The 27,917-nt window shown below is 51.0% G+C and overlaps 1 protein-coding gene across 1 annotated transcript; it reads left to right on the plus strand.

Annotated features, from left to right (window-relative positions):
• The first annotated feature begins 13,879 nt into the window (after nt 1-13,879).
• On the plus strand, nt 13,880-27,554 carry LOC119110488 (ras-related protein Rab-3). Its single transcript, XM_037234329.1, has 5 exons — nt 13,880-13,985; nt 17,368-17,589; nt 22,062-22,180; nt 24,619-24,790; nt 25,727-27,554. Exons 1-5 carry the CDS (start codon nt 13,917-13,919, stop codon nt 25,865-25,867), a joined length of 723 nt encoding a protein of 240 aa, XP_037090224.1. The 5' UTR covers nt 13,880-13,916; the 3' UTR covers nt 25,868-27,554.
• The last annotated feature ends 363 nt before the right edge of the window (nt 27,555-27,917 follow it).

Below are 27,917 nucleotides of genomic sequence, written 5' to 3' on the forward strand. Positions count from 1 at the left end.
GGCTGAGCCTATGTCATTTGTACATATGCTGAACAAAATGTTGAGCTGCTGACCTTGGCGGTACAAGATTTATATTTTATCCCATATCATGTCGGCGACATTTTCTCCAGAAGTGGGATCTCCAAAGGGATTCCCTGCTGTATTGCTCTGAAATGTATTATTATCGTTATGGCTGCTTCAACGATTTCATGGGTCCAGAGGTCAAGCCAGGCCAGGTCTTGATCATGTGAACATATTTGACCTTTTGAAGATGATAAAATTTGACCCTGAATGGTGTCTCTCTTACAGCTTTTGAATGCCTCCCTAACACTGTTATCCCCGCATTAGTATGACTTGTCTGATTCTTGATACAGCTGGGTTGGGCCAATGCACAATAGCCTTCATCCCTTCGACCTGATATGACATCCCACAGGTCATATCTGTCGATATCTGCAAGCGTCCACTTGTCCAACTGACATGTTTCTTACAAAAACTATTCAACGCCGTGTTCTGTATTGCCGCAGCATGATCATTTCTTGAGATAACAAGAAGGGTGTTTAACATGGTAATTGACCTCGATAATGAATAGTATTTCTTTTCTAAAACATTTTTAGCCCGACTTGTCTGCTTGATGTAGGCGTCTATGCAGCCAGATACGTGCTCATCTCGGTCCGACACGTTCGCCGACCAAAACAACCATCCATGTCTCGGCGTGCTTTGAAATGCGATTCTGATTTGATCTGTCAAAGATCACATTAACCAGTGTTAGTAACCGATGTACCCAATGTCACATTAGCTAATGTTAGTTCGCTCATATTCGATGCAGTTTGGCGAGTTTTCCCGTTTTTTCCATTTTCCCCCCATGGCTCTGGCTTGCTTAGTTTTCGAAATCTTAGAGGCCAAGGTGCAAATATCTCCCGAAGAACTAGGGTTAAAGCATGGACACGATTAAGACATGAATAAAGGATGGGATAATGCTGCATTATTCAAATCACAATATTATATATTGTGGTTTGCACTATCTTTGCGTTATTGCATTATTGTATTATCATTATTATATTGCATTATAATGACAATTCACAATATTATGCACTCAGACGGCCACGACATAAAAAATCGTTCCGGCGACCACATTCGACTCGCTCTAAGTTCCGCCGCCGGACCAGGCGGCCAATCGGATCCCTGCACGTCTTGAGGTACGCTTTTGACTGGCTTGTAGTTGGAATACGTACACTGCCTCACACCCGTCTTCGCACAGCGGATCCCACGCTCTGGCTGCTTTCTAAAGCAGTGAACGTGCCTGTCGCCTTCGAGGCAGAATTTTTCGCCACAGTCCTATTTGCTGTATCGATTGCTCCTGACAGCTTCATAGCACTCAATCAGGAGGCGTTACAGGTGGACTCTAAAGCCATCCCTGTGCCTCCACCGCCCTACTGTAATTCCAGTCATTGCCCCACGTTCGCCCTTGGCCTCCTGACACACAAACATCGCCATGCTGTGTGTGTTTACCGCCTGCATAGTTCAGGCGCAGTTGCGGCCTCATTATCGCTTATGCGATAAAGCTGGCCGCGGCGAGCCACTGGGAGCTCCCCCTCCCCCTTCTTACACAACAGGCACGCGGTAACGGGCGGGGGGGGGGGGTGAAGGATTGGTGGAGTCTCTGCCCAGGGTACAGGCACGGGCAGAAAAGTGTTGATAATGCTCATGGCCTCGAGCCCAATGGGTCGGTGCACTTGCGTTGTTGGTGAGTGTTCTGCCTTTGGATGGTGTGATGTTTGAACTGATCGTGGCCACCAAAACATCAATTTTAATGAAGTAGGTAAAAGTTGTAGCATTCGTGACCCACTGAATGTTGTTGTTGGTTTTTTGTCATCGTTCTCCGTTCTCTGTTCGTGTTGTAGTTTTGATTTGTTCGCGAAAACGTGGTTTCTAGGAGCGAGGAGGAAGTTGAATTGGGGCCACTTTTCTGCCCAAGCCGTTGTAGTTGTAAAAACCGTAAATGTGTCTCTTTCTTGTTTTTGGACATGTTCAGGTTCAACAGCTGTGTTTTTATCGATATTTGGTGAGTTTGGGAGCAGCAAGATTGCAAAAGCTCTTGTATTAGTTTAGATCTGTTTCATTCAACAGTTCACCGACCAGTATGCCAACAGAATATGCGTCAAATCGCAGATTGCATTTGGTAGTAATTACTGAATTAACCCTTGAGCTAAATCTCGAGCACGGAGCTCCACATGCCGTACGTAAAGCACGGATCTGTCTACGCTGGTCTTACCTGCCCTGACGTCTTGGTCTCCGGGCAGCGCGGCTCAAGAGGGCAAATGTCATGATCAGCCTGTGGTCTTTTCCAACTTCAGCTTCCCTTACAAGCCAACACAAATGTCAGGAAGGCTGGCGACTGCCCGTGGGGGGGATTCCGGAGCTGGTTATACCCGACACACCACTAGGCAGCTCGTTTGAGCTTGAGATGACAACATTCCCGATGCAGGACGTGGCGTTTCGCACCAAGCTGGTTATACCTGACGCACCACTAAGCAGCTCGTTTGAGCTTGAGATGACACCATTCCCGATGCAGGACGTGGCGTTTCGCATCAAGCTGGTTATACCCCACACTACTAGGCAGCTCGTTTGGGCTTGAGATGATACCATTCCCGATGCGGGACGTGGCGTTTCACATCAAGCTGGTTATACCTGACACACTATTAGGCAGCTCGTTTGAGCTTGAGATACCATTCCCGATGCAGGACGTGGCGCTTCGCATCAAAATAACCCCGCATTTCATCATTTCTCTGTCACACTCATGGATGGTGACTGCGGTCGAAATGCTACCACTTGAACTATCAACAGCGACGCCCCACATAAAGTGCTAGATGAGGCATCAGCAGCTGAATGCTAGCTCCACAGAATGCAACTGCAGTTGATGCGGTTCTTAGATTTCATCCTGTTACCACACAGCCGCCGAGGGCGATTTCCTACTAGTTCCTCGTTTTCGTCAATGACTGCACTCAAAACAAGGGTTACAACTAAAGATAAATTTCTAAAAATGCGTATGTTTCTTGGACAAAGTATGTCAAGCCTCTCGGACGTTCCCACAAAAAGAAGAGCACAGATGTTAGCCCTTCCCGGAGCTTTAGATGCGCCTCAGGGTCCCACCTGACTGAGCTGCATCTCTCTCTCTTCAAAGTCTGCATGATGATTTGGAGCAGCGTACTGTCTTTAAGTCGAACTGCCGAGTTTGGTGCGTGTTTCTCGTCAACTGCACTTTTAACTCTCGTTCTCAGCCATATCCGTAAGTTTGTTCTTTAAAAGTCCATGAACTTCGGGATGAGCCGGATCTGGGCCGCTTAACGGAAACTCGGCACGTGCAGTGGTTAGCATATCCCGCTCCTTCGTCCCACGTGTAACTTCGCTTAAACCATGCCCTGTGACAGAATCAGATTAGGGCAGAACATATAATCGCAGTGGTTGACTTAGAACAATGCGCTCGGTCCCGGAAGGCGGCGTTTTTACATCTGTATTTCAGGGTCAAATAACGCGAGACAGTGCCTTCGCGTTGGGGACTTACAGAAAAGTAATGTAATGGAGTCGACGATGCCACCAACGGGGTGATGAGCGTCTGTTTTCTGACCCTGATCGGGTCCTTTATAAGACACGTTATGTTGGTTTTCTGTCTTCTGGTCTTGTCATCAGCAACCTTCGAAATCACCTGACGCCAGCAGATGAGCTTCGTTGTGCTCCTCATTATCAAGGATACATGGCGAGTGAACGTAACGAACGGTCTTCACGAGTTAGTAAAATTATGGGTAGCAATATGAAATGGATAACGGGTTGGATTGGGTGCAGATTTTGGGTAAACTGTGCATATGTTTAGCAGAATGGGTATCACGTTTACGAAATATCGGGTAGATGTCTAAAGCAATTCTAAACAGTGCGCTTCTTTTAGTCGCGGTACAATGCACGCTGCTTTTGCAACTATTAATGTCTAAAAGGAGATTTAGGTGCGAATTTTCTTGAGACATTTCCATAATCTGAACTAGTGCTTGAAGTTGCAAACGGATGGGTAACGAGCAGCACAACTGATTAGGGACGGGTGGCTCGTGGGCATGAACACACCCCTAGGCCTAGCAGATATATGGAGTTAAGGAGGTCTATCGTGAAGGCCTCTATTCTTAGCTGTCCATCGACGCTCTGCTTGTCGTTGAGCACATAAGGCAGTTGGAAACGTTTCGGTGCTACGCCCATGCGAAATCGCTGGAACGTAATGCACCCTGAGCACAGATGACGCAATCGAGCCCGGCATTGCTCGTCAGCACAATGTTGTAAGGCTTGGTGTTTAAGGTAAATGCAGGTGAGGATAGATCAAGGCAGTCGCCGTCTGTCGGGAGCACACTATCCGACGCTACAGTCTGATCGGTAGTATTGCATCGCAGCCGCCGTCTGTCGGGAGCACGCTATCCGACGCTACAGTCTGATCGGTAGTAATGCATCGCCAGGTACAAACAAAGCTGCTGATGCTCTCGGTGACCACCTCAGACGTGGAGCCGTTCATCAGGCCGACTCCGTCTCGGGATTCCTCCCCATCCGACTAGCTCTTGCCTGCGATACGAGGCCTGGGACGTGCCTGGAGGGATGAGGCGCGCACAGTGCCATCCGGAGTATGACATCACGAATCCCTAATCCCATTTGTTCGCTCCTTTCATTGGTCAGCCGCAGCAAGACTCCCGATAAATTCGTACAAGGCAGTCGTGCTCCGGGCCTTAGTGTTCGCCTTCCGCCGGACGGTGCGGCCGATGACGACCGGAGGGCGCCAAGGTCAATTCGCGACGCCGCCGACTGCTCCTGCACGGCTCGAGCGAGACGGTGTGGGGGATGCGCGCCGATGGTGGTCCTGTACCGTGCCCGTGACGGCGGTCCGTACGGTACCGTGCTGTGCCCGTGACGGCGGTCCTGTACCGTGCCGTGCTCGTGACGGCGGTCCGTACGGTACCGTGCCGTGCCCGTGACGGCGGTCCTGTACCGTGCCGTACCCGTGACGGTGGTCCTGTACCGTGCCGTGCTCGTGACGGCGGTCCGTACGGTACCGTGCCGTGCCCGTGACGGCGGTCCTGTACCGTGCCGTGCCCGTGACGGTGGTCCTGTACCGTGCCGTGCCCGTGACGGCGGTCCGTACGGTACCGTGCCGTGCCCGTGACGGTGGTCCTGTACCGTGCCGTGCCCGTAACGGCGGTCCGTACGGTACCGTGCCCGTGCCCGTGACGGCGGTCCTGCACCGTGCCCTTGTGTAGCCAAATTTGAGTGGGAGAGCTCTTGAAGTTCTAGAGAAGAAGGAGACAATTGGATGTTAAAAGCTGGCCTTTCGTAGATGAACTGGGTGCGTTCTCCATCTGCAAGCGGCTCTTTGTTAATGTTCCTAGCCAGGACGATGTTTTCTTCGGCTGAAGTCGACCCACGAAAATACAGCGCAAGAGGTCTTGCATTGTTCTTACTCAGAGCTGTAGTGACCGTGTTTAAAGCTGGAGGTGAAGCCAGTAGGCCCTGTTTTGATGCAAAACACTGCTGTGATCGCCACAGTGCCTGGGGAGGTCAGCGCTGCGGATCTGGAGATGACACATGCTAATGGAAAACATAGTGAGGGTCGGTCTGCAAGAAAATGGAATCACTTAACTGCCGTTGCCACTATGTTTACATTTCAGAACATGTCACATTTGGGTGCAGTATGCGTGTTTGCTGGGTTCTGTCACAGGGGCCTTGCTCAATGTTTTACCTTATATTATGGCCTTGAAAATATTGCCAGAATCAGGAAACGCCATCCCCATCCGGGACTCCCATAAGCTGGGAAAAGGAATGGAAGTCTGCTCACTCAAGGTACCGGAAACTGGGTGATATTAACAGGATGAGAATAACATTTAATTCATCTATATTGTATTTGAATGACATAATCCAAGGATATAAAATACCTACCGCCAACACTATATTATTTATTTTGAGACACATATCCTCTGATTACTCTAACCACCATCTATTACGCTGAAATGACAATCAAATTTCGACAATCAGAGGTGAGCAATGAATATTTGGCGGAAATGGTGTGTGCCACTTGGTCAGGCACAGCTCTAAAACACTCCGGAGTCTACGTCTCTATCCGAAACAAGTGATTGATCATGTTGGTCGTCACTGACCCGCCTGGCTTGACATAACTTAGCCTGGCGCAACCCCTTCCCCATAGACGTCTACCGATAGCAAGCCATATTGAAGCATGATCTATTGGCCGTTAACAGCAATGTGGTCTCACTAAATCAGTCTTGAAGACCGCCATGAGTCAGGGCCACGTCCAGGCATGGTTTTGAGTCCGGAAATCTGGCTCCGAGTTCGGCTCCTGGTGCACTGAGTCCGAAGCCAAGTTGCGAGTGTGCTTTACACATCGCATGCGTCCGAGTCCAAGTCACGAGACATGGGACCCTCAGTACGGTTCTGAGTGGGACTCATGCTCCTAGGGTTTATTATCAACAGACACTTGTCAAGGCGTTATATTTTGGAGTCGCGAAATCATCAGCTACCACACTCGACTCAAAACCTGAGCCTTAGGACCTTGGGTTCGGGTTCGAGCAGGAGTTCACCAGTTTCGCATCGCGTAAGTTCGGATCGGAGTCCATCGGCTCCACGTGGGATCCCATTAAATTTATATTCGTAATGGCAAATATATAAGGAATGAGGTTCATCAGATATGTGCCGCCATGGGCCGTAGCCTATTTCTTGTCGTAGCCCCGCGATGTTGACGTAACATAGCTGAGTCCCGTGATGCTGACGCAACGTAGCTGAGTCCCACGATGCCGACGTAACGTAGCTGAGTCCCGCGATGCCGACGTAACGTAGCTGAGTCCCGCGATCCCGACGTAACGTAGCTGAGTCCCGCGATGCCGACGTAACGTAGCTGAGTCCCGCGATCCCGACGTAACGTGTCTGAGTCTCGCGATCCCGACGTAACGTGTCTGAGTCTCGCGATCCCGACGTAACGTGTCTGAGTCTCGCGATGCCGACGTAACGTGTCTGAGTCCAGGGGCCATCCCGGGCAACGCTCATTCATACATCTGTACTACGCAGTAACGATGTCATGCGCTTGTCATTGACAACGGCTGCTTGTGGTTATGATCTGCATGGCTTCAAATGAAGCCGTCACTATATTTTATCTTGTAATGCTCTGTTATCGCATCTTCATCCATTTGTTCCCAGTTGAGTCTTGTTTAATATTTGATATTTGCCTACGTCTGAGCCACAGTCCTTGCTTTCAGAACATCTTATATCGTTTTTGACTTGACTGACCCTTGCTGGTTATCCTCTGAACATAAGCCTGAGCCTAGGAGCATCGCTCTGCCAGCCGGAGAATCCCCGGTTGGATCCTAGTCTTGAAGCTGCAGATGAAGGACTGCGCTCGGATCCGCCTTTCTAAAGACGCCGATCCCGGCCGGGTGACAGATTACGGCCGAGCTCAGATTCACATCTGGCCCCGTTCTTAAACGTTGTCCACCAAACAAGCGCGGTCTGGAAAGAACAAAACCCTCACGACAGTGGAAGAAATGTGATTCACTTCTTTCATGTGTTGAAACATCGATTTGGCTCATCATGCATTCTTAACTCAAAAGAACATCACAATAGATCATTGCAATACATCATATCCTGAGAGGCACATTGCAATAGATCAAGAAAAATATTGCAGCTACGCATGCATCGGACGTCGGCTACAATGCTCCATTTATGAACGCTACACCATTCTCCATGACAAGCTCTCGAGAACCGCGAGGAAGTGACGATGTAATAAGTACATCGAGGGCTTCGGCTACATCCCCCGCTGCCCGTCTTTTTTAAAGCCATCCTTTTAGCTCAAGACTCAATGCAGCCAAAGGCTCTGCCATCCTCTGCCGTCTGGAAATGCGTAAGAGACGTGGGACTTCACGAACGCTTGACAAAAAGCATTTGAAGTCCTAACTGAAATGGACTTCGCTGGATCTATTCCGAAATCGAGGTACGTACGATGCTGAGCCGATGAGGTCCTCCTAACATCCTGGAGAGTTTGTCATTTGTATTGCTGCCGTCAGAACCCAGTAACGGTAACGGCCAGTCCTCTGACGAATGGATGTCGGCACTCGGGTAATGTCGGGGCGAACCCTGAGTGAAGTCTGAAGTGGAGGGAAGCCCGAAGCCGGCGAGTCGAGCAGTGCAGGCTCGGGCTCGAGTGGTAATTCTGCGGTACGCAGGGTGCAGCGACACTCGAGGAGCGGGTGTATAAAACCCGTTTATGGTCAACTGCTTCATTTTGTCACCATTGGATTCTTTAGAGAGAAAATGGCAAGTGCACCCGACGCCCCGTTCCCATACTCCTGGTTATATGGGGACAAAGCGATCATATAGGATTTAGTGTGAGGTGTTGTTCCCGCGAGCTGAGAGGTTATAGGTGCACGTTGTGTGCTGCTAAAGATGACAGCATCTTGTATCAGTAATCTCACAGTTCATCCTCAGTTACATGACAAGCTAAAACACGCTGGAGCCAGATGTCTGCATACTGCCTTGGATGTCATGAAATATGAATAATGTGTATGGTGTGAATGTATATGATGTGAATAATGTGTATAAATGTGTATTTATTGTGAAAACAATACTGAAGTTCCAGGGACGGAGATTCACACAAGAAGGTCGCACATATGGGATCAAACTCGCATAAAGCTGAGAGGTGGATCACACAGTTTGAATGTGCTCTTGTTTTGCACGCGCCGCCGCACGGCTAGGGGGAATTTGATCTGAAGTCGAAGGGAACAAACTTGTTTTGCCCATGTGGGAGGAGGGGCTGCGGCCACCTAGCGTCGGTTCTGCGGGTTTGTGGAGACCACGTGGCGTCTCCACCAGGTTCCAGTGCGGGTGTTGCCGCGGACCCTCAGCGTTGCCGCCGCCAGCGCCACCTGCGCCGTACATGAGCCAGGTGGCAGTACTGTCGCCTCTTGCGTGCGCTGCACGGGCTGGCTTGGTTCGGCGCATCGCGATTCGTGGGGCGTGTTTTTGGGTAGCTGAGTGCACCAGTGAGTGCAATGCTGCCTGAACTAAGTTCGAAACGGGATTTCTTAACAACTGAATCCGGTTGATATTCAAAGTGACAACAGCTGGGTGTGATTGCTCCGCGTGGGGCGCGTGTAAGCCGCGGTGTTAGCACAAAAGTACGTATGAAAAAAGGACGCATGCCTGAAGTATGCGCGCAATCCTTCGTAAGTTCCTGTACTATGGTAAAAATGCAATTTTTGGCTTTTTCCATGGCTTTGACTTCAATTTTCCTCCCTCCTTGGGTTGTTTCAAAACTTCAAGCTGTTGTTGCTATCATTGAGACTTTCAAACACTTAGCAGCCGAGGCCGCGTTCGCGTCGCCTGCTCTACCCTGCCAGGAAGGGAGGGCACCGCGGAGAGCAGGGAGGACCCTGCATCTCCGGTTCCCCAGCCGTGCAGTTTGAACCCTGCACTAAGGTGCAGTGGTGCGGGCATACATGTAAACGTGACACCGTTGCCGGCATCCCGTTTAGAGCTTTTAGTGCGCGTATGAAGTTGTTCAGCATTATCACCAGCACATGTAAAATAACCGGAATGTGAATGTACCGGATGAAGTAGTTAGTGTTATCGCAGTGGCAACAACCACAGTGACTTACTGAGTCAGCTCACTAAATCTGGCGTGCCAGGTGTTTAAAATGACCGGGGATCTGGCAGAGTCGCCAGCCTGTCTCTGGCACAAACTACCCCGGCCAATTTTGCTTTCTAGTTTCGTAGCCAGATTTGTCTTCTCTCTCCTCCGAATCCAAACATGGAGAGTGGTCATACATTAAGGCATCACTACATGCATATCGATGCTGTGGGCCACGCGCTGCGTGATATGTTGCGCGACCCTTGCGTCTAAACCAGCATCATCCTGTTCAGATAAGAGACTGTAGGTTTCTGCTGCTGGGAATGCGGAAGTAGTTGGTGACGCGAGCTGTTACAGTGTCTCACACTGGTCTAATCGCACGCTTCACCTCGCTGCGCCACACTATTGCTCTCTGGAAAACAACTCGAGTCCGTTTGAGATATCGGGCGTTTTCCTAAAAAATACCACCGTGGTTTTGGCTGCCGCGATAATTTGTGCGTGTATAAGGGCGTGTGCTCGAGCCTACTTTTAAATGCTAACGAGCGTAAAATATAGCGCGTATTTCCACTCTGGCGCTCTTGTATTCGCTTCACGAAGTCATCACGCCACAGTCGAGAGCTCTTTCTCTATGCCGGTGCATAGTAGAGACGCCGGCCTTCTACGGTGCAAATATTACGAGATCATAGCAGTAAGCAGAGATTTTGCAGCGTGAAAAGTGAACAAGCAGCATGCAGAACAATACCACATCACGCAAAACGAGATACGGCGCATCCAAATTGTGTAAGGACTGGTCAGGTATGGTTGATCACATCGGTGAACCCGATCAGTTTAAGGCAGGCAGAGTGAAGCACCACCCCACCTGCTACCTTTCCCATGAACTATCCGAGCGCAAAGGAACGAACATGCGCTAACCAAGGAAAAAGCACGCCAACGGCGAATGTGTACTCGCAGCCCGCTGCGTTCTTGTTCTGTCCATGTAAGCCGTCCGTTCTTCGATGCTTGACTAGTGCGGGACGATGAACAGGGATGAGCGAATCCGACAGCGATTATATTGTAAGTTATTTGCATACTTCATTGACTGCAGCATCCGTCCATTGCCACGATTGCTTCTATTGCGCACGGTTTCGGGACCCAGCACCAAAACTACATACTATGCCAAGAATATTGCATGGTTTGCACGTGGCATACACAGCTTACCTGCACGAGTAACAAAGGTTTTATTCGCTGCGGTCATGTCGATGGTGGTTTTAATCGTCAGTTGCAGCTGTTTGTGCAGGAACAACAATGCGCATTCTCCATGCGGGCGAATGAAATAGCCTTCTACTCGCACGAGCAAGCCATGCCATAAAATAAGAGCATGTTTGCAAATCACCAGCATTGACCTTTGCTCTAAAGTTATTTCAACTGAAACAGAGTGAAAAACATCAGTTTCCACGACATGTTTTGTTTTGCTTTCAAGATCCTCGCCGCGAATCAAGCGTCCATGAACTTGGGGGTAAGCTTGGGTCAGTTAAACTACCAACTTAACGGTTTCTGAAATGTAAAATACGGCCTGAAACCCCAGCCAAAGGCATGAAAGTAGTATTTGAGTAAAGTAGCAGTTGTGTCTGTCGCATAAGCAAACATACTTTGAATACCCATAGTTGTCACACATTATATCACATTGGTAGATCTCCTTGCAAGATATGATCAAAACGGTCGTTTCCAAAAGTCTGGGAGGCACGGGTGCGTGTGGCATGATCACCCTGCAATGCACGCTGTGCTATAACCGAACGTTGGAGTGGGTGGTTCCCACCTTTTTGATGAAAAACGACATCTTCCCTGGTCCTTTTGTGGGACACCAAGGATGCGATTGTCATGTTAGCGTCAGGAGGGAGGGGGTAGAACGGCAGAAACTGGGGGCGCCGGTACCCGGGTAAGTGTCACCTGCTCTCCAGTCACCGTGAATAAACATCTAGCGTGTTTTGATGGTCCACCAAGAATATTCTTTTTACGTGACGTCACGTAGAATCTTTGCTGGACGTATGAGCAGCGGGGTACGTCTTCTGTGCACATTTTCTTAATTCGCGACAATAACCGCAAACGCGAGACGTTGACATTTTTTCTCTCACGTGCGCCTTAACCACACAAACTGCAAATCACGCTATTTGTAGCCTATGAGACACAGTATCTTTATCTACTGTCAGCCCTGTCCTCTAAAACTAACTTCTTACAGATGAACCTTTGGCGCACTTCTGTCCAGCTGTGACCAAGTAGCACAAAATTTATTCCGGGCGACCGACGACGATCCTATCGTCCGTGACCTCATGTAGAACTTTTGTCGTCCGGCTCGCTGCGAACGCTAGAGGGTCGGCACCTCCGGGGTATGACGTCACATGTTATTGTCGTCCGGGTCACCGTGTGTGCTATTTTCGTCCAGTGAGCTCTACGCAGAATGTCAGGCAATGACGAATATGCCATTTAGGTTCGACGGATGACAGAAGTTTAGAACAGCTTGCACATGTTACAAAACATCTGACCTAGAAGTGAGATCGCTTCTACAGAAACGTGACGTGGTGTCATTCATTCTAGTCTCTTGATACGGGTGCACCTAATTCGAGTGAAACGTGGAGGATTGTACAGAATAATGAGCATGAAAGGTTTTAAGCCGCAATCCGGCCATTACAAGCTTCAACAAAGATGTGAATGATGTTTTTTACGACTTCTAGTCGCACGAAGGCGTGAATCAATGGATTTACAGCGCTGGAATAAGGCTAAGCAAGCAGTCATTACGTGGCAGGCGTTTCGTTTTCCTTTCCGTTCCCATCAGTGAATACCTGGCCATGCTGTTTCCAGGCAAGCAGCGCTTCGATTGTGTCGTCCGTGATGGATGGGGCCTGCGTGACGGCGAGGCCATTTTCATTCTGCATTCTATTTCGTTTATGATTTGTTCCTGTTCACCGGTGCGTGTTCTTCTCTACACTACATGCCCGGTGAGCAGTCCGTGATCACAAGCGTGGCCCACTAAGCCTAATTTAGGGTATGGCTAAAACCAAGGCAATTAGGCTTTCAAGCCCGGCTGACCAAACCTGCAGAACTGCACGACATCACATGACTGGAGCAAGCAGAAAGTAGTGTTTCCAATTTCATAGGTGTCCCGGTACTTGTCATGCGTGGTGATCTTGCGCAATGCGCATGCTTGCCTCACCGATCGCCTGCCGCCACGTGCACGATCTTTAAAGATCCCGCCACGGTCTGCACTCCCTGGCACGCGCAGGCTCCTGCCAGCATCACACATGTGGCACACGAAACAACGCAGCGCACGGCCGGCGGAATAATCAGCACCTTGGCTGCTGGAATTCTCGCAGTTGTCACATCGCCCCGTCATTGCCGTGCACCAGCGCTGCTAACAGCTCGCTTTGCGGAATTAACCTCCGCGCCAACGCTTCCCAATGCTTGCAGCAAACGTGTCCTCGTGTGCTGACCTCAAGCAAGGTGCAGCAGCTTTTCCTGCAGCCGGGTTCCACCCCGCCCGCGGGGCGACCGGTCGCCGAACTTGCAAACGGCGCGAAGTAGCCTGCATGTGTCGCCAGAGTCTACGCCCGGCGCGCCACCGTGACCCCGCGGCCCGCCCGCGCGGTCCCACCTCGGCACCCGCTCCCAGTGCCGCAGGTCATGCGGGGGGAGAAGGGGGGGGGGGGGGTGTCGCGTGGCATCGACCGGCAGCGGGGGCGCTATTTCTGCCGGCCGCGGCGTGCAAGGGCTCGGAACGCGCGTCACGCGAGTGGCCGCTCATGTAGATATTTGTCTGTGACCGGGACCCGTCCGCACGTCCGACTGCCGTGCATTATTCACGGGGCAATCAATGGCGCGACGCCGCCTGTTGGCCGCTGGCCGCGCCCGGCCATGGCCGCCGCCACCGTAGACGGCCGTAGACGGCGGGCAGGCGCCGCCGCGCTCAGGGGCGCGCCGCGCCAGCTGCAGTCGCCGGCCGTGCCCGGGCCGCGCGTGGACGTGGCGGCGGCGTGCTCGGGCGGCGTGCTCGGGTGACGTTCTCGGGCGGCGTGCTCGGGTGACGTTCTCGGGCGGCGTGCTCGGGCGGCGTGCTCGGGTGACGTTCTCGGGCGGCGTGCTCGGGCAGCGTGCTCGGGCGGCGCGCGCGGTCGGTGTGGAGGCGTGGGCGTCGAGGGCGGCCGGTCGGCGGCACGATAGCGTGGCCGCTGGACGTGCTGCGGGCAGTGAGAGGTGCGGTTGGCTTGTTGACGTCGGGCGGTGCGCCGGAGCCAGGAGTCTTCCCGTCCCCGTCATGGGGGACCCGGTCTATCTACCACCGCGCGCCGGTAACGGCAAACACTTCGCCGCACTCACCGAAATGGTAGGAGTCTGGCGTTTTGGCCCCGGCAGGCGTAGCCAGCCGGGCGAGCCAGGACCGTTCCGGGGAGTATTTGTAGGTCAGCTGGGACGACTGCTGGGATCCATAACGGTTCTGGCGGAAATGCCGCGGAACGGTTGTCGGGACGCAAGGCTACCTTTGTCTGCCTGCGTAAAACGTCCATATATCGCTCTGACGAATGGCTTCACCCACTTATTAAGTGTACCTAGGGACGAGAGAGGGAGATAGAGGGATATATATATATATATATATATATATATATATATATATATATATATATGTGCATATGTGCGTACATGGTTACGGTGTATATGCGTATATATGCCATATTTAGATGATATATATTTTCTAACTCGTATCTGTTCATATTAAAAACTGCTATCATTTAAACCTTACACGTTGTAATCAACACGTTTTACTAGAAACCCTCTGCTCAGTATTATTCACGAAACCGAAACAAACAGCTTCAGGAGATTGCCTCACGGTCATCCGGGCATGCTGCTACCGTGCTGACGAATGATGACAGAGCACTACTTACCGAAAAGAGAGATTCCCAGGCATCTTCACCATTAAACGATGCCAACGAAGAATCCTCAGCGTATCAGACGAAGGGTCCATATCGCTATCGCCTGCACGTGCACTGCAATCGTCCTGGAAACGATGACAAACATGAAGTTGCGCAGCGTGTGATGCCAACCTGCACCATGTTCCTTTTCAATAATCTTGCTATGACCATCCGTCTTAAACAGCGATGTTTTAGCATGAATAGTTCACGGTGCAAACCGGGGCATTTACCGACGTAAGACCACGCATGGGCAAGCTTGCATATTCCGGGCACATTTGGGGTTTGGAACAAAAAAAAGAAGCTTTTGGGTGCATAACGTCACATCATAGTGCGGCCTCATGTGTCATTTTGCTGCCGTTTCAAACACTCGTCCTTTTGTGGAGGGCATTCTTATACAAAGGAATATGCGTATCGTTGGGGCTTAATCAGCGTGAGCCTTGCGGTTCATGGCAGGTTTAAAATACTTCCGATTCACCATCGGCCTCACCCTGCAGGAGGTAACACGCTATATCAGGGCCTTTCGCCATACGTTCATGGCCTCGACCGTACTTTGTCTGCCAAGAAACTGTCACCAAACATGTTCGTTCGTGGGCGTTCACGGTCACTGAAGCCACAAGGTGGCAAATCTCACGGAGATATTAGAGCATTTGGAATGCTGTGGTTTGTCCAATGTGCAGGTGTAGGATCAGGCATGGGGAGAATGGGGAAGCTCTGCATTCCAGTCGGCGATAAGGTCCAAATGGGGAAGCTCTGCATTCCAGTCGGCGATAAGGTCCAAATTGACATCGCGATGACACTGTTCATTTGCTATGGAGATGACGTTTCAGCCACGCAGTTTTAGTCGGTCGCCAGGTGATTTGATTTCTATCGCTGTTTCTATGATATGGATTGCCAAACTGCTCCGTCCGTAACTCAGCGTCCTCGATATCGTAGCGCCCAGTTTCCGGCAGATGCTACGGTCGTTATCCGCGCATCGCCGGGTACAGCCTGGCGAGGCGTCGAACACAGTTCGCCCGCCCAACAGAGGTGCGCGTGTGATCCGTAGGCTGGAGGAGTGGTTTAACGCACGCCCCGGACAGGCGGGAAGTCTGACGATATCGAAGTGGTGTGTGTGGCAGCGACCCATTTTTTCGGTGGAAAGGTAGACAAGCATACAGCTCTTGTTAGCCTATAGGCGACAGTGACCTGAGTGGGCGCCCAGCTATTCCGCAATTATCACCGTCCTACTCGGCATGTCCCAAGGCGACCCGCAGCACACGCGTCAACCCGACGCGGTTCCGGGGTTGGGCGGGTGCGCACGGACAGGTGATGGCCGCCGCACGCCGCCCGACCCACCCACCCGGTGGACAGCCAGCAAGTGTCGACGGCCTCCCCCGTCGCCGGCCAAGTGGACTCGGCCGCCGCCCACCGCGTCTCATGAGATCGTGCGCGGTACTTTCGGCCACGGAGAGACGGTCGGCGGCAGCGCCGCAGCGATCTGTCGTCGACCATGACCTCGTGTGACGTCACCGGTGCAGCACTGGCACTGCCTGTGACGTCACACGCCGCGGACGCAGCGTACTGACGCGTCGCATCGGGGAGAGGTCGTGAGATGGCAAGGACGCTTTTCTTCCACGGGCTATTGTTGCGGCCATCTTGTGTACATCGGCTCTCTTTTCGTCCAGACATCGAAGATCTCGAGTTTTGTTCGCAGCTGGTCGTGGCCAAATGGGATGCTAGTTCGATTGGGTGACCAAATTTCCGCTGCAGAACGTCATTTCACGCAGTTCGTCTCACGAACATTGCACCGAGCGGCGAAAAACGCCCGAACTTTTCAGAAAAGGAAATCGGTACCGTTACGTAGATATCATGTAGCTCGTTCTTAGTGAGGGTACCTACTGTTTTATGTACAGCAAATAAGGGCAACCTTATGCTCAAAATACAATGAATAGGTCCAGAAAAACGTGCATGCATTTCAGCCATCTTCGCGATATGGGCTATCTTCCGCACATGCACATGAAGCAAGCACTGTTCAAATGCAAGGTCAAGCTTGTAAACGAGTCTGATCTTGGATCTGAATCAAGTTTTCTCTTTATGTGCGTTTACTGAGGAACACCCACAGCTGAAATGCATGTACGTTTTTTGACTTATTCACTCCACAATGGGCATAACATTTTCTTATTTTCCTCTATATACATTATTATGTTGATTATCCAAGTAGCGTTATCTATTGTTCATACTGCTCTACGTAAAGCATGGCTGTCATTTTTGCGTCTTTGCCACCAAAAGCCCTTGCTTTGTCGTGCCATTTGCTCTGTCGGGCTCATGCTACGTAGGATATGTTTACAAAGTCGTGGGAAAGCCCCCGTAGGATATGTTTACAGCCGCGATGACATTTGTAATGCTTGATTATAGCTTACACTTCATGTTTGTCTGTTTGTGCAAAGTAGTTATGCAATCAAGCACGCAGACTAACGCCGATAAAGTGACAAATTGTTGGGAAATACAGACAACAATTGTTAGTTGTATGTATGTATGTATATATATATATATATATATATATATATATATATGTGCGTGTGTGTGTGTGTGTGTGTGTGTGTTGTGTGTGTGTGTGTGTGTGTGTGTGTGTGTGTGTGTGTGTGTGGTGTGTGTGTGTGTGTGTGTGTGTGTGTGTGTGTGTATGTGTAACATTAACGCCCCGGCACGTGGCATTTGGCCTTCCAACCAAATACGTGCATATAATTATGGCAACGCACACTGCCGCGACCTCGCGCCCCTTTCTCAGACCCTGACCTTGCGCTCTACCTGTCTCCGCAGATGGCTGGCCAGGATCCCAGATGGCAGAAGGACGCGGCAGATCAGAACTTCGACTATATGTTCAAGCTGTTGATCATTGGTAACTCCTCGGTGGGAAAGACTTCGTTCTTGTTTCGGTACGCCGACGATTCCTTCACGTCCGCCTTCGTGTCGACCGTCGGCATCGACTTCAAAGTGAAGACAGTGTTTCGGCAGGACAAGCGGGTCAAGCTACAAATATGGGTAAGGAGATGTGTTACGATACTGACGGCTTACTACGCTGTCGGCTACATCAAGCAGTGACGCTGGTGTTTCCCGATGGCAATATCAGTGATGTGCAACATGTTCAACTCCTCGACTTTACAGTGATTCGGCTCATCAGAAACTGTTCTACTGTTACACGGCGTGTCACTTTCCTAAATCGGTTGGGGGACGGAGCCGATAAGGTTGACCTAACCAAGCAACTAAACCCTGATTTCTACTTGAATCTTGGCCACGTTAATTTAGTCCCGCATGTAAAAATAAAAACAACAAATATTTTGTCAATTCCAATTTTATATTTGTTACGTCGGAATGCACTAGAGCAAAGCGATGTGAAAATGCCTTGTTGTAAAACGCTTAGATTTGGCTGTAATTCACAGAAAACAAACATCTCAGTAATTCGAGTCTTGTGATCACCGAAAATATGTGTTGTTCACCATGCATCGACGGTGACACCAGGCGCGAAAACGGTTTTATGTAGAATGGCGTGGCCTGACACGTCCGGGTGAGAACCCGTGGGAAATTTCCGAGCACACTGCCATGATTTCCCTATATATGGAAATGCAACTAGCACTTTCTAGTTTGTTAATTTAGTACGTTTTGCTGTCACGACTTCATGTGTGTGGTGTGTGTGTGTGTGTGTGTGTGTGTGTGTGTGCGTGTGTGTGTGTGTGTGTGTGTGTGGTGTGTGTGTGTGTGTGTGTGTGTGTGTGTGTGTGTGTGTGTGTGTGTGTGTGTGTGTGTGTGTGTGTGTGTGTGTGTGTGTGTGTGTGTGTGTGTGTGTGTGTGTGTGGTGTGTGTGGTGTGTGTGTGTGTGTGGTGTGTGTGTGTGTGTGTGTGATGACTACCGCTGGCGTTGATCGTGTTTTGGCATTCAACTGTCGGTCGACACCCGCCAGTCCCGGTTGTGCAGTGTATATGCTTGCCCCTGTTGAGGGAAATATGGGTTATACTTACCGTAGTCATACCGTACTTTTAAAGTCTGCCGAACATTACAATCTATTCTTCTCTGTCCCAGTCCAGATGTCAGTCATCATATGGCAGCTTGTCAAACGTTTGCAGAATTACCTAACACATGCTCAGAGTTAGCATAAGGAAAGCATAAGGTATCTACAAGATACCATTTGCCACAACGTTAGCATGACACTAAAGGTGATGCGTGTGGTTACCTAGTGTACCGATGGTTGAAATAATTTCCCTCCATTCTCTGGGCCCAATATTCTCTTGTTGCTCAAATGCATCGAGCTCAAATGCACGTAGGTTTGTCAACCGGTAGGTGGCACGTTCTACGTAAACCCAGCTAAAATTGTAACGAACGTGCTGGCTGAGTGAGATGATCTCGGCTTTTCGGTTTCAGTGACGATGGCTGAGCGCCCGGGCGCCCCCCCCCCCCCCGAATTTGCCAACGTCCTTTTTTTCTAAAGCTTTGGAGTACAAGTCAAAGGCTTGTAAAAATATCACGTGATTGAGTGGTTGTTATTGTTACACTTCAAGACATTCCATGAACAGATGATACGATTAATCTAATCGTTCTCATAAGCGTTGTAGTCGTTGAGAACAAAGTGGCGGCACTTCCATCCATCGCATTACCATTTCTATTTTCAAGGCAAGCAGGCCAGCCTCATCTTCTAGCCATCACGCCATATCAAGAGTTTAAAGTTCATGTTCCAATCAAGGTTTTCTCGACTGTGAAGCCCGAATGCCATGCAAGTTTCCATAAAAAATGCCGATTGTTAAGCTTCGAGCGGGACGTCGTGACGACGTCGGTCAGTCAGTCAGGACGTCGTGACGACGTCGGTCAGCGCGTCACCATAGCCCTGTCGCGGACAATACCATGCGAAGGCCGTCACCAAGTCCATAGGGCTTCGTGGGGATTCCGAGAACGCAGGCATGTGGCCTCACGTATGGTTGCTATCCAACCATTTTTATATTATATGTAACATCATTTCAAACGGCCATTCTACCGGACGACCGACTGTGGTGTCTGGAAAAATGCATATAATCACGTAAAATATACTTTCTGTTTTGTATTCTCTCGGACATTCTCTGCCCGGCTACAGTGGGTAAGCACCGTCCAGTACCGTCCGTCAGCGTATCCCAGTCCGGCAGCCTCCTCTCGCGATCGTCGCCGAGCCATGGCCACTGGCCCGCCCCCCAGCCGAGCGCACGTGCGGCCCCGATGGCGGCGTTTACCGGCTGCACACCTGAGCGGCGCACCCGACACCCATCACCCGCCGACACACCTGTAACGAGTGCGTCACGCGGCCGGCACCTGCAGCTCACCGCCGGCCGGGCGCCAGCTCAGGCACGCCGCCGCCAGACACACTTGGGCTCTGGTCAGGACCGTGGGATTTTTTGCATTAATTTAGGTGTCCATGGAGGTCGTGTGATTATGATCTTTGCCTGTGCCATTGCTTTAAAACCACACATGTTCTACAGTGTGAATGATGAACAAACATTGCACCAAAACACTTTGCTAGGTTAGTGAGCCAAAATGTATGTTGTCGAGTGAAGTGAGGCTTCGTTTTACAAATGAGTAGTTTCAATATTTGTATTTTCACAACACCACAATACATACTTTTGTTCAAATGTTTCTTCTATCTAGGAAAAGTTAGTTTGCGTGAGAGTTTGTACATTACATATATTTGTATATTACATATATATATATATATATATATATATATATATATATATATATATATGTGCGAAAAAGATGGGTCTTTTCCCCCGGGCATACTCACCAGTCGGCGACATGAATAACATCAAAAGCAGTTAAGAAATGCCGCGGATTGACTGGGCATCTGTGGTGTAATGGTTGACGTACTGGACCAGCATTCAAAAGTCCGGGCCCACGTGCCGGTGGGGACACACATTTTCCGCACTAGTTGACAAACTACATCGTCTGCAAAGCGACCAGTAAATACTGACTCATCAAAGCTAGAGGAGCAGAATCAAAACAACCTCACACAAACCGACAATTTAGTTCTGAGCTTTGTGTCCTGGCCAAAAGTATCCTCTATTAATTGCTGTTCCTTTTAACAAATCAACGTACTGTTCTTTCTGTTTGCAAAACTTGGATGCATTTTCCGTTATTGTTTTGTATTTTCTTACTCGCCGCCAATGGCTGGGGAACCGGGCGTGCTCGCGTCCCTACACTCTGCGATACTGAGAGCGACACCTTGGCAAGGCGTCAGAACACGAGAGATTGATAATGAAGTCACACCACGTCGTGCATCCCCTTACCAGTGCCCCACAGTCCTCTTGAAATTGCACGCGCTCTTTGAAAAACGTTCCTCATAACAGGGCCGTAGTTTCGTAAAATGAGTGCGTGTAGTGTGAGTTGAGCAGTGAAAAATGACGCAACCTACACACAAAATTTGACAACAAACGTGTTTCTCTCCGGATTTCACCCACTTTCTGCTAAAAGTTGTGGGAGGGGCGCTGAAACCCAAGTCGGGAGAGCATAGCTGGAGCCAAAAAAAAACTGAATAGGAAAACGAACAAGCCTGTCTGAACATCCCCGCCTCTAAACAAGTCATTTCCCCACACCGGGCATCTACCACTGCCACCATCTCATTGCCGTACATTGTCCAGTTACCGTCCCCCTCGGTATCCGTGCGCACCGCCTCCGTCCTGTGCCGGTGAAGCAGAGGGTGTGGGGGTTGGGCGGGGGGGGGGCGGTGCAGTGCGATCGATGACCCTGTGTCGCACCGTTGGTCGGCCGGCCGTCGGCGCCGCGGCCGGTCCGGACGCCGCTGTCAGCCGCCAGCCCGGACTGCACCTCCGGAAGTCACCGACGCTGACTGATGGCCGCCGGCCGGCCGTGCGGGGGCGGTGCGCCCCGAGAACCCCGCCCATGTGCTCAGCCGCTCCGTGTGCGGGCCCACCGCACACGATAGGGGTGCGCTCGGAGAAGATGCTAGGGGATGCAGTGGCGAATGGTGTTCAGGTGCGAGGAAAACGTGTGTAGCACTGTGCTGTTGGCTGAGACGGTCTGGGGCGATAAAAGCATTGTCTGTCAATTACAGCGGCCCAGGCCAAAAAGGCCCGAGATCAAGTTGACTGACACATGTTAGTTACAGTCATAAAACCTACCTTACGCTTTCTGTATGTCAGTAAAAATCCAGTCTTGTACGCGACACTTGGCTATATGACTTGTATTATGTAACGGCACACTCACTCACAACAGCAACCCTAGTCATTCGTACCACCGCCTTAATAATAGATGGCTCCTACTTCACGTATGCGAATGATATTGGTCCATTCGCCACGTCAACGGCAGCAGTGCCACCCAAAATGCTGGAGATGGTATTCCCAAACCCTTCACCTCGACTTCGTTTGTCAAGGTCTCGTCTCGTTAGCTTTAAACGACGATGCCAACATCAATACAACAAAAAAAATAATAAGCTATGGCGCCGTTGACGGCGTGTTCAATCCCACGGCTCGCTCCACAGGACACGGCCGGTCAGGAGAGGTACCGGACCATCACCACGGCATACTACCGAGGCGCCATGGGCTTCATCTTGATGTACGACATCACGAATGAGGAGTCTTTCAATAGCGTGCAGGACTGGTGAGTGGCGGCGGCGGGGCTGCCCGGCCGGACGACCTTGCTGGTGACGTCATCGAGAACTCGACGGGAAGAGGAGGTTGGATGGAGAAAGCGGAGGCGGGCAGTATTGTGTAGTTTGGCTTTCTGCACGTTCACATGCATTATTCATTTTATGCAATCTCATGTGTGCGTCTATAAGTGAAGATCCATATTTCATATTGCCTCGCGTAATGCGGCGAATGGCTCGTTCGATCAAATTGCTCATCACCATGTCGCGTAAAAACGTATAATTATTTCCATGGTATCCGCATCAGACTTGACAAATCATTTGAGCTCGGCGTCGAATATTGTTTTGCGATCAGGATGATTAGCCGCCATTTGCCTCGGGTAACATAAACGCGTCTTCGCGTGTCAGCGACATTCCTTGGGCCATCTGATCGCGTGCCCCCCCTCCCCCCATGCGTGTCAACAGCGTAGATCGGCGCTCTGACGGAATGTTCCCATACTCCATATTAGAGATGTGGGGTGACTCGCCACCACACGCGTCCGCGGCACAATGTTGCCCCCTGTGCCGGTCCCGTGCGGTGACGCTTCGCCCCGCGACCAGACCTCTGAGAGGGCCATGACAGCTCTCTGACATGTGACTGTAATTCGCGTTCGCCTCACAGCTTAGGCGTCTAACTGCCAGACACGCGCGCTTTACGTCCAGTGTCGTAGTCGGTGATTCACCCACGAGGGAGCGAGATCGGGTCATAGAGGGCACTTCCGGCCAAAGGAGAGGCCCTCTGCACTCGCTTAGAAGCCCTGTTTTTTATTCTTGGAATATTTTTAGGTAAATCCCTTTCTCATACCCCGGAGGCCATATCTTATATTTCCAAATCCTAGGGAGACCTTGACGACGAAAAGTACTGTGTCTTTGGCCGCTGAGGACCCCACCGCCAACGGGGGGGAGGGGGGGAGCTCAACAACCAGCCACTTTCTTAGCTACACCACGGTGCACTTGCCCAAGAGAGTTGAAGTAAAACCGTTGTAGGTACATACACAATCTTGTCAAACCCCATCTTCCTTTGCATTAATGCCATATCGTTGTTGGCTTTAGCTTAGATTAACTTCTCAAGGCATTCACAGCGACAAATGCTGTTGAAAATTGGCTGCTGGCGATGGCGGACTATATACCTACTCAGCTGATCACATGCGCTCTACATTGAGCAGACTATATACCTATTCAGCTGATCACCTGCGCTCTATATTGAGTAGGCTATATACCTACCCAGCTGATCACCTGCGCTCTGTATTGAGTAGGCTATATACCTACTCAGCTGATCACCTGCGCTCCATATTGAGCACGGCATTGCTCAAACGTCTTGAGACGTTCAACGATAAAACGAAAACACGCATCAAGGTGCATTCATGTGCACTGGATGGCTTTGGCAGGCGTTCATCTCGTGACATTAAAAATGAAGTAAGATGTTTGATTATGTGGTAGAATTTAGTAACCAAGTTACAAAATTGCTATTCAAGGTCTTTCGCTGAGTGTACTTGAAATAGTATGGGATAATTGGACACCCTTTTGCTTGGTAAGTGCTGCAACATGCTTAAAAAGGCTGCGTTTGTACAATGGCTTTCACAAGTGAGATAATATCGACAAGTTTCAAATTAAATACAAAATAAAACGTAACATAGAGTGGTATAATATGGTGTTTCTTGCAAATACCGGGCATGGCTCTAATAAAGAGGGTAAGCCTCCCGTACTGTACGGTTGTCCGAAGTTCCTGCCACCGCCAGTCGGAAGGCTGTGTAATGCGGCACAGTTTGCATGTACGAGACAGGTGTTTTCTCACCGCCATCTATTGAGCAGTTCAGGAACGGAACCGTTGTGTCCCGAAGCATAAAGCATCTGGATTTTAGTGGGCGAATGGATTAATACAGTAAATTGGTCCAGTTGATCTCGTATTTCCGTACTTTCAGCCATCGCTGGACACCTTCATTTGGGATGGGAGACGTTTCATGATTTTCTTAAAAGCGAAACATCTATTACATGCCGAAGGTCCAACGTTGTTCTTCGGAGTCCCACAGGGGTTCAACTTTCTCAACCCTCTTTGCCCAGCATTCTCAAACATGCTTGCAGTGCATTTAAAGGTTCTGGTGATGAACCGCTTCTTTCGTATTAGTCGTGTGTGTGTGTGTGTGTGTGTGTGTGTGTGTGTGTATGTGTGTGTGTGTGTGTGTGTGTGTGTGTGTGTGTGTGTGTGTGTGTGTGTGTGCGTGTGTGTGTGTGTGTGTGCGTGTGTGTGTGTGTGTGTGTGTGTGTGTGTGTGTGTGTGTGTGTGTGTGTGTGTGTGTGTGTGTGTGTGTGTGTGTGTGTGTGTGTGTGTGTGTGTGTGTGTGTGTGTGTGTGTGTGTGTGTGTGTGTGTGTGTGTGTGTGTGTGTGTGACCCGTGCTCACCTTTTCTGCCCAGGTGTACCCAGATCAAGACATATTCGTGGGATAACGCTCAGGTGATCCTAGTAGGCAACAAGTGCGACATGGAGGACGAACGGGTCATCAGCTACGAGCGCGGCAAACAGCTGGCTGATCAGCTCGGCCTCGAGTTCTTCGAGACATCAGCCAAGGAAAATATAAATGTCAAGGTCAGAAACGGCACGCGACAGGATGTTTATTAGGACGCTAACATTGATGTTAAAGTTTGAAAGGAGGCTCATGCTGATGTGGCTTGAGTTCTAATGACAACGACATGGTTAGAAGATATTGTTAATATGACAAAGTACGCTACGAGGCACCACTTAAACTCTGCTTGAAGTGGGTGGTACTCAAACTGAACTTGGAGTCCCATTTTTCATAGGAATGAGGAATGAACGATTCTGCCGTGTAGCTGCCGGAGCATTCAGATATGTTATCTCAAAAGTGGTATTTTTATCTTTGTTCGCCCGCCCATGGCGTCCGCTAAAACGCGGATAGCTGACCTGCTGAATTATAGTACGATGATCCCCACGGGCGTTCCCGTTGGTAATTGTTCGGCTATAACTGGGTTATACATGGGAATCAGTTTTCTTACCAAATGACAGCGATTCTCACGGAAGTATGGTTCCTCTGTGCGTTACTTTGCTATCGCACATTCATCCTGCAGTGGCAGATCAACGTTAAAAGAGCAACTCAAAACGTGCAAAATAGCCTTATTCCAATGTTTCAGCTTCAAACAAGTACTAGCCGTTAATTGAGCAAACACGTAATAAAGATAAAGTACATATATGCCACGGAATGATTGGAGATCTTTTGGTTATCATGCCGTTTGCGTTTAAGACCCCTCCCCCTGAAATTCATCAAGCCAGTAGTAGCGGGGAAGCGGCGGACACCCGAAAATGTACGTCGTGCTCTCAACCTCCCAGTCCAAGCTCCCCCGTCAAGATGTCTTCTCTTGACCCTCACAAAATTGTGATGTAAAGACGCAAATAAAAAAATTCACGGTGAGAAAAACAGCGGTTATAGCGTTAAGAAATGTTATAGCGCTAAGCTCTGTCATAGCGTGAAAAGCTGTTCTAGCGCTAAGACCTGCGTCTCGTTTTCAGGCTGTCTTCGAGCGTCTAGTGGACATCATCTGCGACAAGATGTCCGAGAGCTTAGATTCTGACCCGAACATGATGAGCGCCAGCAAAGGCACTCGGCTCACCGACCAGCAGCCCCCGAGCAGTGCGCCCTGCAACTGCTAACACGGCGCCGCCTCTAGCGGTCACCCCTGGGTCAGGAGGTCAGGGGGAGCCAACCCGCCGCTGGCCGGCAGCCGCCGTGCCAGCCGCAGTGTGTTACCTGGAGGTCGGAGGCCGCGACGGGTCGAAGACCCCTGGCGTCGTCACTGCGTTTGGCCGGCAAGCGTGCAGTTTGGGGTCAGGGGTCGGTCAGAGGTCACGCACATGCCAGTGAAGGCCTCGCCCGCGTGACATCAGAGCTCAGCCGCCCTGGTGACCCGCTTCCACGAGGCTAACGCGCACAAGCCGCGCCCCTCGACGACCCAGCAGACACAGCCGTAAATAGACAGACGACACGAGTCTCTGACCGGGCACGCGTCGTTTCGGTGCGCGCCGGAGGCTCGGGCCTGCGATTTACAGGGTCCACCGAAGCCCCTTGATCCCCGACGGGCGCCATGTGCTGACGTCCGGCTGGCGGGGCAGTTAGACAGAGGAGATCAATGCCGCCGCGGCCGCCGACACGGCCCGGGTCACCAGGCCGGAAATCCCGCGAATATGTCACACAATTATCCGGGCCGGCGGCGTCGGCTGTCGCGTGAGCCCTCTGATCGACCTCTGCTCCGCCGAGCAGGCCGGCCGACCGCCGGACGACGCGCCTCCCAGTGCAGTCCCGTGCCGTGCAGGAGCGGGGCTGGCGGCGGGCCGCCTGTCCGTGACGGCCGGGCGGCCTCCTGACTGCGCGCTCTCACTGTGACCGACCCGCTCTCTTCTCGTTCTCGGTGTCTGTCTGCTTTTCTGGCGCAGCGCGGCGCGCCGCTCCGTTCTGTCCCCGGTGCCGACGGCACCCTTGTCGCCCGCCCGAATTTCTCGCAGGGGGGCGCCTGCGCCGCGCGCCGTGGCCTGCGACGCTCTGTCTGCTATAGAGCTGTGTTTCACACCCCACATTTTCCGCTGCCGGAAAGCAATCAAACCGTGGACAGAGCGTGGGCCAAGCATGTTCAGAGAGCCGTCAGCGGACGTCCCAGTATCCCCGCCGCGTGTGTAGCTCGCCCACCCGTCTAGTGCCAGTGAGACCCCACCCCTCGCCCCAATCCCGCCCCAAAGCCCGCCCCTCTATATAGACTGTGAGTTTGTACGTGTAACTGTGAGCTGTGTGCGTCTGTGTCGGAGCCTCGCGCCCTCCCTTTCACCCCTCGCTTCCACTAAACGCCCGGCGCTGGCGCGGCCCACCGCATCGCTTTCTACTTGGTTCTCCGTTCGACACCGGGCCGCGTCGCCACACTCTCCCCGGGAGCTATCCGACCGCTCGGTCGCGCGAGCCCTTCAGCCGCCACCAGCTTCCATCCCCCGTCTCACCGCCTGCGAGATCAGAACGAAGACAAGAGGTGCTGGGTGGCACCCCTCTTCGGTGTACGTCTTCGCCGCGATGCCCGGCGCCCCGCCAGCCAGTTTTCGGTTGTATGCGCGTGCGACAGACGGGGCTGGATCTGAACGCATGCTTTGACCTCGCGGCAGCTTTGGTTTGTGCCGCGGTGCCGCCTTCACTAGAAGTTGGCGTCCGTGAACTGGTGTGTATCGGCATATTTCAGTTGAATATTTGTACATACATGTAGCAGGACGCGTGCTTCCTCCTGCAAATGGGTTTATGATTGTAAATAATGTAGAAATCGAGTTACGTTGCCACCTAGGAAAAATACACATGTTAAATGTCGTCTTCGCGTACTTCGCGAAAGGTTCTTCGTGACTTGAGTGAATCGCGTTGATTCGACCGCGAACATTCAGAGAAAAGCCGACACGCACTGGCCACAAGCTGTCATCTACGACTGGCTTTGAACTACATACGAAGGTTTTGAAAGACAGCCAACCGCACAGTCCAGATAAAACAAATAATAGTATTTGTATAGCTGTGCGCCATTCAGAATCATGCGGCATATTTTTTCTGGGTCCAAGGGCGCCTCCAATCAATTTTTCGGCAGTCATTGCGTTTCATGGCCGCACTGTCGACGATGCAATAGGGTGATCTACGGATATTCCGTCGGGATAACGCATGCGTCTCGCACTTTGTCCGAACTGC

This window comes from Pollicipes pollicipes, unplaced genomic scaffold (genome assembly GCF_011947565.3).
Source record: "Pollicipes pollicipes isolate AB1234 unplaced genomic scaffold, Ppol_2.1 Scaffold_7231;HRSCAF=8579_pilon_pilon_pilon, whole genome shotgun sequence".
In the NCBI taxonomy this organism is placed as follows: Eukaryota; Metazoa; Arthropoda; class Thecostraca; order Pollicipedomorpha; family Pollicipedidae; genus Pollicipes; species Pollicipes pollicipes.